Genomic DNA, 17374 nt, shown 5'->3' with positions numbered 1-17374 from the left:
CTGCCCCCCTCCACTCCCTTCCCCCCCTCCACCATCACTGCTGATCAGGCTATCGCACCTCTCCCCCACATGGTGACCACGAGTAGTGCGGCAACAATGGCCTCAGCCAACGGCCATCAGTCTCTAGCCACACGACAACCCTCACAGAAGCACCCCTCCTCCTCCTCCCCCTCCACTCCCCTCATCCCCCCCATCATTTCAGCGGACCAAGTAAGTTATCTCTTAAGGAAACTCCATCCTCGTAAGGCAGCCGGGCCTGACAGACTGTGTCCAAGGCTGCTCAAGGCCTGTGCTGCTGAACTGGGGGAGCCACTGAAGCACATCTTCAACTGGAGTCTATGTCTCGGACAAGTTCCAACACTGTGGAAGACATCATGTCTCACCCCCGTCTCCAAGAAACCACACCCTAGTGAGCTTTATGACTTCAGGCCTGTCGCTCTAACATCACATGTGATGAAAACAATGGAGCGGCTGGTCTTAGGCATGCTCAGACCCCAGGTACGCCATGCACTAGACCCGTTACAGTTTGCATACCAGGAGAAAGTGGGCATGGACGATGCCATCACTTATCTTCTACACAGGACACATTCTCACCTAGACAAGGGGAAAAGCGCTGTGAGAATCATGTTCTTTGATTTCTCAAGTGCTTTTAACACCATCCAACCCCTCAGACTGGGAGACAAGCTCTTGCAGATGGGTGTGGACGTCACCTGGTGACCTGGATCACGGATTACCTGACCGAGCGACCACAGTTCGTCAGACTGAAGAACTGCCTCTCTGACACTGTGATCAGCAGCACCGGAGCGCCACAGGGAACTGTGCTCTCTCCAGTCCTGTTCACCCTGTACACATCTGACTTCCGCTACAACACCGAGTTATGCCACATGCAGAAGTTTTCTGATGATACTGCAATTGTGGGGTGTATCAGGGACGAGCAAGAGGAGGAGTACAGGAGCCTGGTGGAGGACTTTGTGCAGTGGTGCAAACTCAATCACCTTTAACTAAACACTTCAAAGACCAATGAGATGGTGGTGGATTTCCGCAGGTCTAAGCCCGCTCTGCTATCAGTCTCCATTGATGGGGTCAATGTGGAGGTGGTAAGCACCTACAAGTATCTGGGTCTCCACCTGGACAATAAACTGGACTGGTCAGCCAACACTGATGCACTCTACAAGAAAGGACAGAGCAGGCTGTACTTCCTGAGGAGGCTGCGGTCCTTCAATGTGTGCAGCAAGCTCCTCAGGATGTTCTATCAGTCTGTTGTGGCCAGCGCCCTCTTTTATGCAGTGGTATGCTGGGGAGGAAGCACAAAGAAGAAGGATGCTGGGCGACTTGACAGGCTGGTAAGGAAGGCTGGCTCTGTAGTGGGAGCTGAACTGGAGTGCATCACTTCAATATCTGACAAAAGAACCCTAAACAAACTGATCAACATCTTGGACAATGAATGTCATCCGCTCTACTGCACTATCAAAAACCAAAAGAGCTTTATCAGCTGGAGACTTCGCTCACTGCCATGCACAACTGAAAGGCTGAGGAAGTCATTTGTTCCTAGGGCCATTGAGCTGTTCAATGCCTCACTAAAGGGAAGAGGAGAGATAGACTTCTCTGCTTAGTCTGTCTGCCTCTCCACCCTCTCCATGCCCATGTTTTTCTGAGTACTGACTGCCCACTACTGCTTACTACTGTTTTACTACTGTTTTACTATTGTACACAGCCTAATGTTTTCACTACTGTTTTACTGCTACACTGTTACCTCAACCTGCTCTTGCACTGAAATTGTTTTTTATTTTACCTTGTCTACATTACACTTTACTCTCCTATTTGTCTATATTATTTATGCTGGTCTCTAGACCTTACGGTTGCACTGTTGGACTAATGTTGGACTACCTTTTGCACCTTCACCATGACACCCACTCTCTTTAGCACCTCTCCAGTCCTGGCCCTGTCACTACAAGCGTCTTATGCTTGATCACCCTCAAGCACATTGGACTTTCTTAATTTAACTTATATAGTGTATTTAGTATTTAGTTTTGTTAGTTTCTTATCTTATCTTCTACTGTCTTTATTGTACAGTGAAGTTTAGTTATATGTTTATACTTATACTAATATTTACCATTTCTGTTGTAAGTGCATGTTGTGTGTTATGTCTGTATGCTACTGAGACCCTTGAATTTCCCCTTGAGGATCAATAAAGTATCTATCTATCTATCTATCTATCTAATTGGGTCCATCCATATTTTTCAGGAGAAGGCACTGACTGGGTAGCCTGCAGACCTTTGGACCAAATGCTAGCTTGGTACACTGCTCTATTTGAATGCTGTATCAGTGCAGCCTGTGTGGGAGGGGTATTTCCCATTGAGAGACATATTTGAGAAAACAAGTCCTTCCTGAGATCATTGACTTTTTCAAGATCCGTTTTCTTATCGTAAAGAACACAAGTGTACTTCTCCAGCAATGCAAACATGTTTGATTCCTGGCTAAGCAGTTGAAAAGGATTTGCTGTCATAGCAATGAAGGCATCCATTACTTCTGGAAATGGTTTCCATGCAGCCCACCCTTTAGAAGGAGTCTGCTGTTCCAGAGGTAGCCACCCCATTATCACATAGTGCAGTTGTTCAACTACTTCCATCTAAAAGTTATCCGATTGTGTTCCATAGAGCCATCTCTATGTGTAACCCACCAAGCATCACAAACCTCTCTCCATAACAGTCTGGATCTCTGGATCACTCCACTGAACCATTTTTGTAAATGTATATAGTGGTTGGTCAAATGCCATAACTGGCACCTGGCCGGAATTTAGGTTCTCTGTCAATTATTTTACAACATTCATACCATGTCTGACCATGGCAAAGCTGGCAGCTTTTTCATGAAAGATAGGAAGGAGTGAGTTTATAGCAGGTGGGTCAGACAGTTCTGGCTGAAATTAAGCATCAGTTTGATTGCATGCTCACCCCACTTTTCCTCCTCTGTTATTGCCCATGCTAAGTTCGGTTTGGTTAACTTTTGGCACTAAGATGGCCTTTGGTTGACAAGTAACAGCTGGAATTGTAGTGTATACTTCTCTGGAAGACAGAGCATATATTTTTGCGCTATTTGAGCTGGCTGAATGTATATTTGCTCTCTAGCATCTCGGATCGGGAGGCGAGCATGCTAGTAATTGAGCTAAAAGCCCAGGCTGCTAGTTCTCTCACTAGCATGTCAAGGTATCATGAGGGAGGTTTACTCAATGTACATACTGCACAGCTAAATACTAGCTGGCTACCGTTCCTGTAGTACAAATCAAAATTTCGTAGCTTCTAATGTTATTCCCGAAATAACGGTACAAGACCCCCCAGGAAGCCCCACAGATTCACAAATACGCACCCCAGGCGATCATGAGGACACAATTAGCATAGGGATGCCTTTGTTTGCCTAGATTTAGCTTGATAATTGGAACCCAGCTAGTGGTTCTACATTGGCTAATGCTAACGCTAACACTGGCGTAACATTTGGTCAATGAGTTGTGCCCCTATTTAGGGCTTGATCTCTGATCATGTGGACATTTTAGCAATAAACTGTCTTTTGAAAATTATTAAGAGATTCTTCCAAAAGTTTTAAAAATATTTATGTTATGCATACATAAATATTTAACTTCTCAGATGAGGATTCATTTGGGGAGTCATGTCAATCTGACCATTTTAAGCCTGTTTTCCCCCCTTTAAAGCTGTATAAAAGGCATGTAAGATTATTTTCATGGGTTATCTTGCACATATTATTTGTTAACCATCTATATATTAAATGTAAAATAATAAAGTAGCAGAATAAACCATGATGCCCAACTATGTAATGTTTTATTATCCTTGGGTCGTTTTAGGTGGCCATCTTGGATTTTCCCTTAAAAAATGACCTAAATGAACCAGACATTTTGGGCACCCCTTCTCAAATGATGAGATACATCATAAAGAGTGTCTGTACCAATTTTGGTGCTTCTATCCACCGCGTAACGATTAGGCCCTTTTTTTTTGATAATCCCCCCTACTACATTTAGAAGTGGCTACTTCATTCGCGCTTTCCTTGACTCATGGAGCTGCGTGAATTTTATTACAACTTTTTGGCCACGATATGGCAGTTTAAGTCCGCTTGATACTGTAAGGCGTAAGCCATTGGTTTCCAAATGAGATTTTTTGTATCGCCAGCATAGCCTATTGACAATTTATGTTGTAAATAGGCCTACCTTATAAGACTACCTGTAGCTTAGGGAAGCTAACAGCTTTCTATTAGGATCTAGTTTGTTAGTTACAGTTTTGTCACAACTCCCTTTTTGCTTTCAGGTGCAGATTTTTGCTTTTGATGCAGATTTACTTTCTGTGCAGCCGCACACACACACACACACTCAGGCATGCCAAACAAGCATACACAAAAGTTTCAAGAGTGGGGGATGGAGTAAAAGATGGAGACAAATTGAAGTGTGATTTATTTTCGCAGAACGGATGTACAGGACTGAGCGGCGGTCATATTTTGTTCCGCTATGCGGTACATCTAGTTTATTTATGACATTAGGCCTTTTAGGAAAGTGCAATATACTTCTTTTTACTGTATTCTATTTATTGATGTGTGTATGTTATGTGCTAGATAAATAGTGCTGTAGATGTCTGTATTCTATTTATTGATGTGTGTATGTTATGTGCTAGATAAATAGTGCTGTAGATGTCTGTATTCTATTTATTGATGTGTGTATGTTATGTGCTAGATAAATAGTGCTGTAGATGTCTGTATTCTATTTATTGATGTGTGTATGTTATGTGCTAGATAAATAGTGCTGTAGATGTCTGTATTCTATTTATTGATGTGTGTATGTTATGTGCTAGATAAATAGTGCTGTAGATGTCTGTATTCTATTTATTGATGTGTGTATGTTATGTGCTAGATAAATAGTGCTGTAGATGTCTGTATTCTATTTATTGATGTGTGTATGTTATGTGCTAGATAAATAGTGCTGTAGATGTCTGTATTCTATTTATTGATGTGTGTATGTTATGTGCTAGATAAATAGTGCTGTAGATGTCTGTATTCTATTTATTGATGTGTGTATGTTATGTGCTAGATAAATAGTGCTGTAGATGTCTGTATTCTATTTATTGATGTGTGTATGTTATGTGCTAGATAAATAGTGCTGTAGATGTCTGTATTCTATTTATTGATGTGTGTATGTTATGTGCTAGATAAATAGTGCTGTAGATGTCTGGTTCAATGTTTGTGTTGTGGATTATGTGTCAACATGCCTGTACTGTAAAACAAATAGCCTCTCGGGGACATTAAAGTTTTCTAAGTCTAAGTCTAAAGTCTAGCAATCAGTTAGCATTAGTGCTATAGAGTCCACCAACCGGGAGTGTGAACCGTAGTGATGGTTGTCGTGGTGATGAGGGTGGTGGTGGTCTCCTCCTCTGTGGGGGGGGAAGTGACCCCTCCCCCAGCTGACTGCCCCCCCCTCGGAGCGGAAGATGATGTCACAGCCGTTGTAAGGACACCAGGGAACATCACCGTAGAAACAGGCTGAATGTGCCTCACAGGTGGGACCGCCTGCGTAGGGTCAGGGGTCGTGCCTGTAGAGGTCAAGAGGTCAGAGGCCTGTGAGCTGGCAGAGATGGCTAGTGTCTGTAGTGTCTGGAGATGGCTAGTGTCTGTAGTGTCTGGAGATGGCTAGTGTTGTGATGGCTAGTGTCTGGAGATGGCTAGTGTTGAGGCGGCTAGTGTCTGGAGATGGCTAGTGTCTGGAGATGGCTTGTGTTGTGATGGCTAGTGTCTGGAGATGGCTAGTGTTGTGATGTCTTGTTAACATCAGTGATGTAGAAAGACTTTGGTGGATTGATGGACCACAACTGATCATGGGACAAGCTCTCAAAACAACACCTACTGTAGGGGTTTGAGTTCACACTCAGCTAGCCGCTATCCAGCTAGTCTATATCCAACTAGCCACTCTACAGCTAACTTATATCCACCTAACTTATATCTACCTAGCTTACAACCAGCTAGCTTATATGCAACTAGCCGCTATCCAGCAAACTTATATCCAGTTAGCCGCTATCCAGCTAGCAGCTATCCAGGTAGCCTATCAGTGTGCTCTGGAGATAGCTACCGGAGATTGTCTCTGTTTTAAACATAATACATCCATTTAGCAGTTATCCAATTAGCCTGTATCCATCTACACTTTGTCTCAAATGGCGTACTTCTGCACATTACCTAATTTAATTGTGTGAGGGCAGTGTTTCCCCCATGATGTATTTAGCAGCGGCGCAGGGTGTTCAAACTGACACAGTACGACCATCCCAGATAGCAGAATCAGATTGGCAGATAGCGGACCGCTGGTGGAATGCCGCCGGTGGCGTGCCACTTGTGGTCCGCCGTTGGAACACCATCTCTTTAAATTTAACTAGTCGTGAATATTAAGAAAAGTTAATACAATTATATATGGAGTATAACTGAACAAATGAAAAAGATTTTAGACCAATAGTGGCAAAATATTGGGCAATTTGTCTGCAACCCAGCCAGCGGACCGCCAGAGAACCGAATCGTCACATTGTAGTTCGTTTGTAGTCCATGTGGCCTTTCATGTCCAACAGTTTTAATGTGAACTTGGGAATTTGCCGTTTTTGTCACTTGAAAGCTGCATATCTTTCTTTCACGAGCGTCTTACACTATATTTTAAGCAAATACAGTTGTTTGTTTAGGATTAGTGAGTGTATGTTTTAACCTTTGTTGTGGCATCCGTGTTTGTCACACATTCCGACGGCAAAGCACATGAACACTTGCTGTGGGAAAAACAAAGTAGCCACGGGGGCGGTCCTTGTCATTCCCAAGTGCCCTGAATGCACCATTAGTATGTGCTCTACAGCATTAGTATGTGCTCTACAGCATTAGTATGTGCTCTTAGTATGTGCTCTACAGCATTAGTATGTGCTCTACAGCATTAGTATGTGCTCTTAGTATGTGCTCTACAGCATTAGTATGTGCTCTACAGCATTAGTATGTGCTCTTAGTATGTGCTCTACAGCATTAGTATGTGCTCTACAGCATTAGTATGTGCTCTTAGTATGTGCTCTACAGCATTAGTATGTGCTCTACAGCATTAGTATGTGCTCTACAGCATTAGTATGTGCTCTTAGTATGTGCTCTACAGCATTAGTATGTGCTCTACAGCATTAGTATGTGCTCTTAGTATGTGCTCTACAGCTGAAAGGACTGACCTCTGGCTGCTGATATAACTCCATCCTGGAGGGAGGCCCCTGCTGGGGGTTGGGCCAATGAGAGCGCGTCTTTGCTGAGGAGAGCAGAGTGGATGAGATCAGGAAGGGGGCGGGGACTAGATGAGGAAGTGGGAGGGGCCTCTGGAGTTGTGTTCATAATAGTCAGTCCTATGGAAGAGCAGAGTAACAAATTACACCAATTACATTGGTTACATTACATTACATGTGTGTGTGTGTGTGTGTGAGAGAGAGAGAGTGTATGTGCGTGCGTGTGTGTGTGTGTGTTTATGTGTGTGTGTGAGTGTGTGAGTGTGAGTGAGTGTTCTTAACCCGAAAATAGCCCACTATGTACGCACACACACACACACACAATATCACAGCATCAGGCACTATTTTATATTTATCCCACATACACAATACACACACACACACACACACACACACACACACACACACACACATACTCAAACAGCAAAGCATGCAAACACACATGGATGCGCACACACACGCACACACACACACACGCACACACACACACATACCACATATACTCTTGAGCAGACACAATAACACTCTCAATCAGATCAAAGCACACACGCACACACACACAAACACACACACACACACACACACACACACACACACACACACAATTACCTGCTGTGAGGTGCAGGATAGTGACAGAGAGTGTCACAGCTATCATTCTGGACACCATCTTTCAGGGTGAGACAGATAGCCTGTAGAGAGAGAGAGAGAGAGAGAGAGAGGGAGGGAGAGAGAGAGGGAGAGAGAGAGAGAGAGGGAGAGAGAGAGGGAGAGATAAACAAACACACCAAAACCAACACAACCAAAGGGGCAGAATGCAGAGCTGTGCTGCTGGAGGAAGACCAGGGTGTGTGTGTGTGTGTGTGTGTGTGTGTGTGTGTGTGTTTGTTAGGGTCTGGACAGACATCAGTGTGCTGCTGGAGGAAGACCAGGGTGTGTGTGTGTGTGTGTGTGTGTGTGTGTGTGTGTGTGTGTGTGTGTGTTAGGGTCTGGACAGACATCAGTGTGCTGCTGGAGCCTATATGTGTGTATGTGTGTGTGTGTGTGTGTTAGGGTCTGGACAGACATCAGTGTGCTGCTGGAGCCTATACGTGTGTATGTGTGTGTGTTTGTGTGTGTGTGTTAGGGTCTGGACAGACGTCACTGTGCTGCTGGGGATCCTGTAGATGTCCTCTTCTTCCAGATGTTGTCATCTGTTTTGGTCTGCCCTCCTAGCTGGTCTCCTCAAACGTGTGTGTGTGTGTGTGTGTGTCATGTGTATGTGTGTGTGTCATGTGTGTTTTCATGAATACTTCTCGGGCCTCCGGGTTTAACGGCCGTCGGTGACATATAGCTTCAGCTAGGCACGCGATCTCTGCTCTGGTTTGTGATGTCACTCTAGATCTCCACCTCAGAGCAGTCGCGAGACACCGACCAAGCCCTGCTGCGCGCAGACAGGACGAGATGTATCCCCGTGCACACAGCTCGGCCTAATGCGTGTTTGTGTGCACACACGACACAGAGAGGAATGATGATGGATAATTCATCAACACCAGCGGATGTAATCACTGATGTAATCTAAAGCTCTATACACGCACTAACAGCGTAGCTGACGCCGCAGGGCTGTTTTACATTTCTAATTCATGCATTCGCTGCTTCAGATGCGCGTGATGTTTTTCTAACCTCCCCTTCTCCGTTGTTGCCCTGCGCAAATCTCCACCAGCGGGATGTCAGCAGAATAACGATAATAAACACGCGCGCTGTTTCCCTAAAATGTATCTGGTAAAAACCCCGTCATCGGTGTCATTGGTGCTGCTGGATGCACGCGGGGCGCAGGTGCAGCTTCTGTGAAGGTGATGGAGGAGCAAAAATACCTCGCGAGCCTTCGTTGCCTCAGCTGTCTCGGGAGCCCTACGCAGCGCTGCAGGACCTGAAGCCGCCACCTGCTCTGCGTTCGTTTATCAGCACGCACCGTGTGTCTCCGGGTAGCACCGTTTATCCTGTGGCGAAGCTGCTTTCCCGCGTCACTCCTCAAAATCCTTCAAATACCGAAGCTCAAGCCGCGCGCGTCTCAGCTCTCGATAAGCAGCGCGCTTTGCGAGCTCGCGCCTTGTCCTCAATCTGTCCGACTCCCCCAAAATATCAATATCATCACCGTCACGTGCCTGTCATTCTCTTAATTACTCACGTTGGCCTCTGCTCGTATCCGTTAGTCCGCCGATGTCACCGTCAGGGCCGCGAGCTTGTTGTAAGGTGGGTGAAGCGGGCGTCTCGAGCAGGTTTTACCCGTTAGGTTTACTGGTCGACTGTCAATGGCGTGAGGGTATGAGAATGCGTGCTTGGATGGAGCTGTGCAGGTCTCTGTTTGTGTCGCGTCTAATGCGCCATCTAGCGAATGAAACGCAGCAGCGCAGGAGCCGACTCGTCCGTTTCCGCAACGGAGCTGTCCAGAGCCGTGGTGCTGAAATCAGATGCACTGCTCAGCTCCTAGCCAGATGCAGATGCTCTGTAATCCCTCCTTTGTGTGTGTGTGTGTGTGTGTGGGTGGGTGGTGGTGGTGTGTGTGTGTGTGTGGGGGGGGGGGGGGGGGGGGGGGTTAGTTATACAACCAGAGCAGCACTCGCCGCTCGGCTGGTGGGATAAAGCTCCGTATCAGCAGCGATATTACGTAAACATTCTCAGGTCAATATCTTCTTTTCGCGTGTTTCCGCCAAGGAGGGGGGCTTCCGTTCGATGTTTTCCGGTAACATGAAATGCGGAACACACAGACTTCGGGAAGTGCAGCTGCGCATTCCACAGAGACCGCGTGCTCGGGTAGATTACCAGAGAACGTGGAGCGGCAGAGACGGAGAGCGTGAGGAGGAAGACGGGTAAGTCGCGAGGCTACAGTGGACGGAAATTACAATCTATCTGCATAAGACATCACTAGCGTCAAGCATGATCTCGCGTTTATATTATATCATTTATGGTGTTCATTTGACCGTCACTATTTCCCACACGTGATTCTGACAACATTAATGACACAATCAGCATGCGCGCGGTTTGTCGGATCTAGCATGATCGACTTTTGATAAATAAATTAAACTCAAGTAAGCGCGAGAGCGATGACGTCACGTCAGGAACTAGAGGAAAAGCTGCATGACTTCATCTTTCGTTCAGTTTTCTGAGTGTGTGTGTGTGTGTGTAATATGTGCTGTGTGTGTGTGTGTGTGTGTGTGTGTGTGTGTGTGTGCAATATGTGCTGTTTATGTGTGTGTGTGTGTGTGTGTGTGTAATATGTGCTGTACTGTATATATGTGTGTGTGTGTAATATGTGCTGTGTGTGTGTGTAATATGTGCTGTATATGTGTGTGTGTGTGTGTGTGTGTAATATGTGCTGTGTATAGATAGATAGAAGCTTTATTTGTCATTGCATACAGAGTATCAGCACAACGAAATTCAAGTTGCCACTCTTGGTCAGTGCTTTTAAAAAGAGCAATAAATGGTTCATAAATAAATCAGTAAACATACAGAAAAACATCCCCTATATGCTCCGCCCTCTCTGTTACTCTCCCACAAACTCTCCTCCACCCAGCCCCAAACGCAGCACAACATTTACACACAGAAACACCCTCCAAACCCTCCCAGACAGAACACCCTCCAGCACACATGAGTTAGCCGCAGCCTAATAGCAAGAAAAGTGCCTAGTGCATAGGTGCACAGAATGCAATATTGTCCAGGGGGTGTTTGAGGTTGATCATGGCAGGGGAGGGGAAGTTTGCAGAGGGTTCTTTTTTTGGTTTAGTGAACGTATGGCCCAAGGGAAGAAACTGTTGGTTAGTCTGGTGGTGCATGCATTTAGTGACCTGAAATGTGTGTGTTCTTCTGTAATCTGGCAGGAGGATGTGGTGGAATTTGGAGCAGCTGACGTTGCCCCCGGTGACGGGTCTGTTGTCACTGGCGTCGCCGCCAGTTACAGGGTTGCTATGGTCACTGCTGCTGTTGTTTCTGTGGTACTGTTACCGCCTGGGCTCTGAGCCCTCCCCTCGGGGGAGGAGTCACACCCTCCCACGCCAGACCAGCTCGCCAGAGCCACGCCCCTCCACGGAGGCCAACGCCCCCATCACCATGGAAACCAGTGATGGACAAGGGGTTGAGAGTTACCTCACACCAGTGCTAAGCCACGGCCTCTTCCCAGCCTCAGCGTCAGCAGGAAGCAGGAAGCTGTACGAAGCTCTGCAGGAGTACGCCAAGCGCTACAGCTGGTCCGGCATGGGGCGCATACACCGGGGGCTACGCCATCAGGTACACACACACTATACACACTACATACACACTGACACTACACACACTACACACACACTATACACACTACACACACACTATACACACTATACACACTACACACACTATACACACTACACACACACACACACTATACACACTACACACACACACACACTATACACACTACACACACACTATACACTAGGGGTGTAACGGTTCATGTATTCGTATTGAACCGAAACGGTACGGGCGTCACGGTTCGGTGCATGAATTTACACGGAGAATACACGGTATAAAAATACATAAAACTCGTGTGCGGATTAATTAATGTCATGCGCAATTACTGTTAAGCAGCGAGAGTTACGGGAGTTCTTTAGCGACACCTAATGCTAATCTGTAGCCTCGCCTTAGCTCTGATTGGCGCCTATGTTTTTTTTTTGTCAGGTCGTCGGTCGAGTCCGTCAGTCATTAGCAGCACTAACGTTAGACCCACAAGAGTTAGAGGATCCGCTGGTCTCTTTAAGAGCGCAAGTTTGAAAACTTCAGTTACAGTAACGTTAGCACAGGCGAAAGAGTGGTGGATAAGATGAAACTGTTTGTCGGCGTTGTTCAGCAGTTGTTGGGTATGTGAGTGGAAAAAATGCTACTCGAAGCCATCACCCAGATGATGTAGGCTACCAATCACTGAAACGAGGGGAAAAAACTTCCCCTGCGCTTCAGCAGCCTTTGGATACACATACAAATAGGGCCAAAACCTATGGCTTAAATGAAATGATTTCGTAATGACAGAAAGCTATGTAAATCGCGTGGTAATTGCCTTTATGTTGGGGTAACTTGTAACTTCTCACATGAGGTTCTGGTAGTGTTAAGTGCATAGACAGTAAAATAAAGTGACAACGCTAACCAGGCTAATAAACAAACCATGCTACGGTGAGTTAACGTCAAAGGGCAAAGTCACGTAAATGAAAGGAGCAATTTCGTTTTTTAAAAAAAGTCAAAATAGTGTGATATTTTCACAATTAGTAGGCTAGATTATTACTTTACACACAATAAAAAAAATATTGAGGCAAATTGTAGACCCTTCCATATACAACTAAACACAGATGTTGAAGGTCTTGCTTAATTTTTCTATGTAATTTGCACTTTCAGAAATAAGAGATGCTGTAGGCCTATTTTCAGTTTTAGAGCTGATTGTCTTATTTTGTTTACAAGTTACAGATGGAGTCTGGGTACTTATTGTACTGTTTAGCCTACATCTTACACACTTCAGGCTGTTGCAGATAACTCAGGGAAGATACTGTATGACACTAGGTGGTACAGCCTGAGACATGCACAAAAAAAAATGCTTTCTGCATTTTTGTTTTGCTTTCCCCTCCATTGTACCGAACTCGTACCGAACCGTGATGTCCGAACCGAGGTATGAACCGAACCGTGACTTCTGTGTACCGTTACACCTCTACTATACACACACACACACATGCGCATACACCGGGGCCTACGCCATCAGGTACACACACACTATACACACTACACACACACACTACACACACACACATACTATACACACTACACACACACACACTATACACACCCACACTACACACACACTATACACACTACACACACACACACTATACACACTACATACACTATACACACTACACACACACTATTCACACTACACACACACACACTACACACACACTATACACACTACACTACACACACACACACTATACACACAACACACACACACACACACACACACACTACACACACACTATACACACTACACACACACACACACACACACTACACACACACACACTATACACACTACACACACACACACTACACACACACACACTATACACACTACACACACACACACACACTACACACACACACACTATACACACTACACACACACACACACACTACACACACACACTACACACACACACACACTATACACACTACATACACACACACACACTATACACACTACACACACACTATACACACACTACACACACACTATACACACTACACTCACACACACACACACTACACACACACTATACACACTACACACACACATACTATACACACTACACACACACACACTATACACACTACACACACACACACTATACACACTACACACACACACACTATACACACACATACACTATACACACTACACACACACACACACACACACACACTACACACACACTATACACACTATACACACACACACTATACACACTACACACACACACACACTATACACACTACACACACACACACACACACTATACACACTACACACACACACACACACACTACACACACACACTATACACACAACACACACACACACACACACACACACACACTATACACACTACACACACACACACACTATACACACACACACTACACACACACTACACACTATACACACTACACACACACACACACTACACACACACTATACACACTACACTACACACACACACACTATACACACAACACACACACACACACACACTACACACACACTATACACACTACACACACACACACACACACACTACACACACACACACTATACACACTACACACTAGGGGTGTAACGGTTCATGTATTCGTATTGAACCGAAACGGTACGGGCGTCACGGTTCGGTGCATGAATTTACACGGAGAATACACGGTATAAAAATACATAAAACTCGTGTGCGGATTAATTAATGTCATGCGCAATTACTGTTAAGTAGCGAGAGTTACGGGAGTTCTTTAGCGACACCTAACGCTAATCTGTAGCCTCGCCTTAGCTCTGAAGCTCTGATTGGCGCCTATGTTTTTTTTTGTCAGGTCGTCAGTCGAGTCCGTCAGTCATTAGCAGCACTAAGGTTAGACCCACAAGAGTTAGAGGATCCGCTGGTCTATTTAAGATCGCAAGTTTGAGAACTTCAGTTACAGTAACGTTAGTACAGGCGAAAGAGTGGTGGATAAGATGAAACTGTGTGTCAGCGTTGTTCAGCAGTTATTGGGTATGTGAGTGGAAAAAATGCTACACATATTCGAAGCCATCACCCAGATGATGTAGGCTACCAATCACTGAAACGAGGGGAAAAAAACTTCCCCTGCGCTTCAGCAGCCTTTGGATACACATACAAATAGGGCCAAAACCTATGGCTTAAATTAAATGATTTCGTAATGACAGAAAGCTATGTAAATCGCGTGGTAATTACCTTTATGTTGGGGTAACTTGTAACTTCTCACATGAGGAGCTGGTAGTGTTAAGTGCATAGACAGTAAAATAAAGTGACAACGCTAACCAGGCTAATAAACAAACCATGCTACGGTGAGTTAACGTCAAAGGGCAAAGTCACGTGACTTCTAGTTGTAGTCTGTTTATGAAATGAAAGGAGCAATTTCGTTTTTAAAAAAAAGGCAAAATAGTGTGATATTTTCACAGTTAGTAGGCTAGATTATTACTTTACACACAATGAAAAATATTGAGGCAAATTGTAGACCCTTCCATATACAACTAAACACAGATGTTGAAGGTCTTGCTTAAGTGGATTTTTAAAAATCATTTTTCTATTTAATTTGCACTTTCAGAAATAAGAGATGCTGTAGGCCTATTTTCAGTTTTATAGCTGATTGTCTTATTTTGTTTACAAGTTACAGATGGAGTCTGGGTACTTATTGTACTGTTTAGCCTACATCTTACACACTTCAGGCTGTTGCAGATAGCTCAGGGAAGAGACTGTATGACACTAGGTGGTACAGCCTGAGACATGCACAATAAAAAAAAATGCTTTCTGCATTTTTGTTTTGCTTTTCCCTCCATTGTACCGAACTCGTACCGAACCGTGATGTCCGAACCGAGGTATGAACCGAACCGTGACTTCTGTGTACCGTTACACCCCTACTACACACACACACACTACACACACACACACTATACACACTACACACACACACACACACTACACACACACACACTATACACACTACACACACACACACACACTACACACACACACTACACACACACTATACACACTACACACACACACTATACACACTACACACACACACACACACACACACTATACACACTACACACACACATGTGCATACACCGGGGGCTACGCCATCAGGTACACACACACTATACACACTACATACACACACACACACTATACACACTACATACACACACACTATACACACTGCACACACACTATACACACTACACACACACTATACACACTACATACACACACACACACTATACACACTACACACACACACACACACTATACACACTACACACACACACACTACACACACACACACTACACACACACACTATACACACACACACTACACACACACTATACACACTAAACACACACACTATACACACTACACACACACTATACACACTACACACACACACACACTATACACACACACACTACACACACACTATACACACACACACTACACACACACACACACACTATACACACACACTACACACACACTACACACACACACACTATACACACTACACACACACTATACACACTACACACACACACACTATACACACACACACACACACACTACACACACACACACTACACACACACACACACACAAACACTATACACACACATGCACACACACTATACACTACACACACATGCACACACACTACACACACACACACACTATACACACTACACACACACACACTATACACACTACACACACACACACACTATACACACTACACACACACACACACTATACACACACACACACACACACACACACACTACACACACATATGCACACACACTATCAGTGTTGAATAAAGTACTAGAAAGCAATACTTGAGTAAAAGTACAAGTATCGTACTAGAAAAAGACTTTGGTAGAAGTGAAAGTTACCTTTTAGAATATTACTTAAGTAAAAGTCTTAAAGTATCTGATATATACTGTACTTAAGTATCAAAAGTAATTTTCTGATATTTAATGTACTTAAGTATTTGAAGTAAAAGTAAAAAGTAAAAAGCAAGCGGTTTTATTTAGAACTTTTATTTAGAACTTTATTTCTGCTTTTTTTATAGTAAAGCATAAAGCATATTCAGGGTTCCCAGGTGAGGTTAATCTCACTCATCAAGACATTTTACTTTTGTATGAACTTCAGGTAAAAACGAAAAATAAATACCATTTTGGTCATGTGGTATGAGCATTTCTACGGCTTACTCCCCAGGTCACCATCTCACTCTCACACACACACACAGGCCACCTATGTCCAGCAGCTACTAATATGCCAGTCATAGTTGAAACTGAAAAGGTGTCTGTTCATCTTCAAAAGAAGCTGGTTTTCAAAGTTGCCAGAATTCAGTGCCCGAGAGTTTCAGGCCCAAGACCGGCCCACGTTTCCCATAGTGGTGGAAATGGATAAATGAAGCAACATTTCAGCTCTTACCATCCTGTCGTTTTTATTAGTACCATGGTTCAACAAATGTGTAAAGGTTATATAATAATTCACTTCATCTGAGAAGTTAACAAAAATATTCCACTATTCCACAAGTCTTGAATTTCCCCTTGAGGATCAATAAAGTATCTATCTCTATCTATATCTATCTAGTTAACAAAAACAGAAAGAAAGAAAGAAAGAAAGAAAGAAAGCCTTTGAAATGTAGCCTATCCCACGCTTCCACAAAGAGGCATATTGAACTAATGTTTAGGCTACATGTTTTTTGCATCTGTAGGCTATATTGTTGTTTGGTGATTTAGCCTACTCCTTTAGCCTACTACACCCTC

The 17374-nt window shown here is 44.3% G+C and overlaps 2 protein-coding genes across 2 annotated transcripts in view; one reads left to right on the top strand and one right to left on the bottom strand.

The window, feature by feature from the left end:
• Positions 1-7938, bottom strand: part of sez6l2 (seizure related 6 homolog (mouse)-like 2) — a 58094-nt gene extending 50156 nt beyond the window's left edge. Inside the window, exons 1-3 of the mRNA XM_076297593.1 lie at positions 7881-7938; positions 7224-7391; positions 5364-5582 (exon numbers count right to left, since the gene is read on the bottom strand). Of these exons, the coding sequence (XP_076153708.1) occupies positions 5364-5582; positions 7224-7391; positions 7881-7938 (445 nt within the window). The remainder of the gene's footprint in view (positions 1-5363; positions 5583-7223; positions 7392-7880) is intronic.
• Positions 7939-11129: 3191 nt separating this feature from the next.
• asphd1 (aspartate beta-hydroxylase domain containing 1) overlaps positions 11130-17374 on the top strand; it is a 15117-nt gene continuing 8872 nt past the window's right edge. Inside the window, exon 1 of the mRNA XM_076298845.1 lies at positions 11130-11531. Within this exon, the coding sequence (XP_076154960.1) occupies positions 11130-11531 (402 nt within the window). The remainder of the gene's footprint in view (positions 11532-17374) is intronic.

Source organism: Alosa pseudoharengus, unplaced genomic scaffold (assembly GCF_046254945.1).
Source record: "Alosa pseudoharengus isolate Yale_2024_CS ecotype anadromous, Long Island Sound unplaced genomic scaffold, YU_APseudo_1.1 YU_APseudo_1.1_scf_21, whole genome shotgun sequence".
Lineage (NCBI taxonomy): Eukaryota > Metazoa > Chordata > Actinopteri > Clupeiformes > Clupeidae > Alosa > Alosa pseudoharengus.
This window is presented reverse-complemented; position numbering and strand designations above follow the sequence as displayed.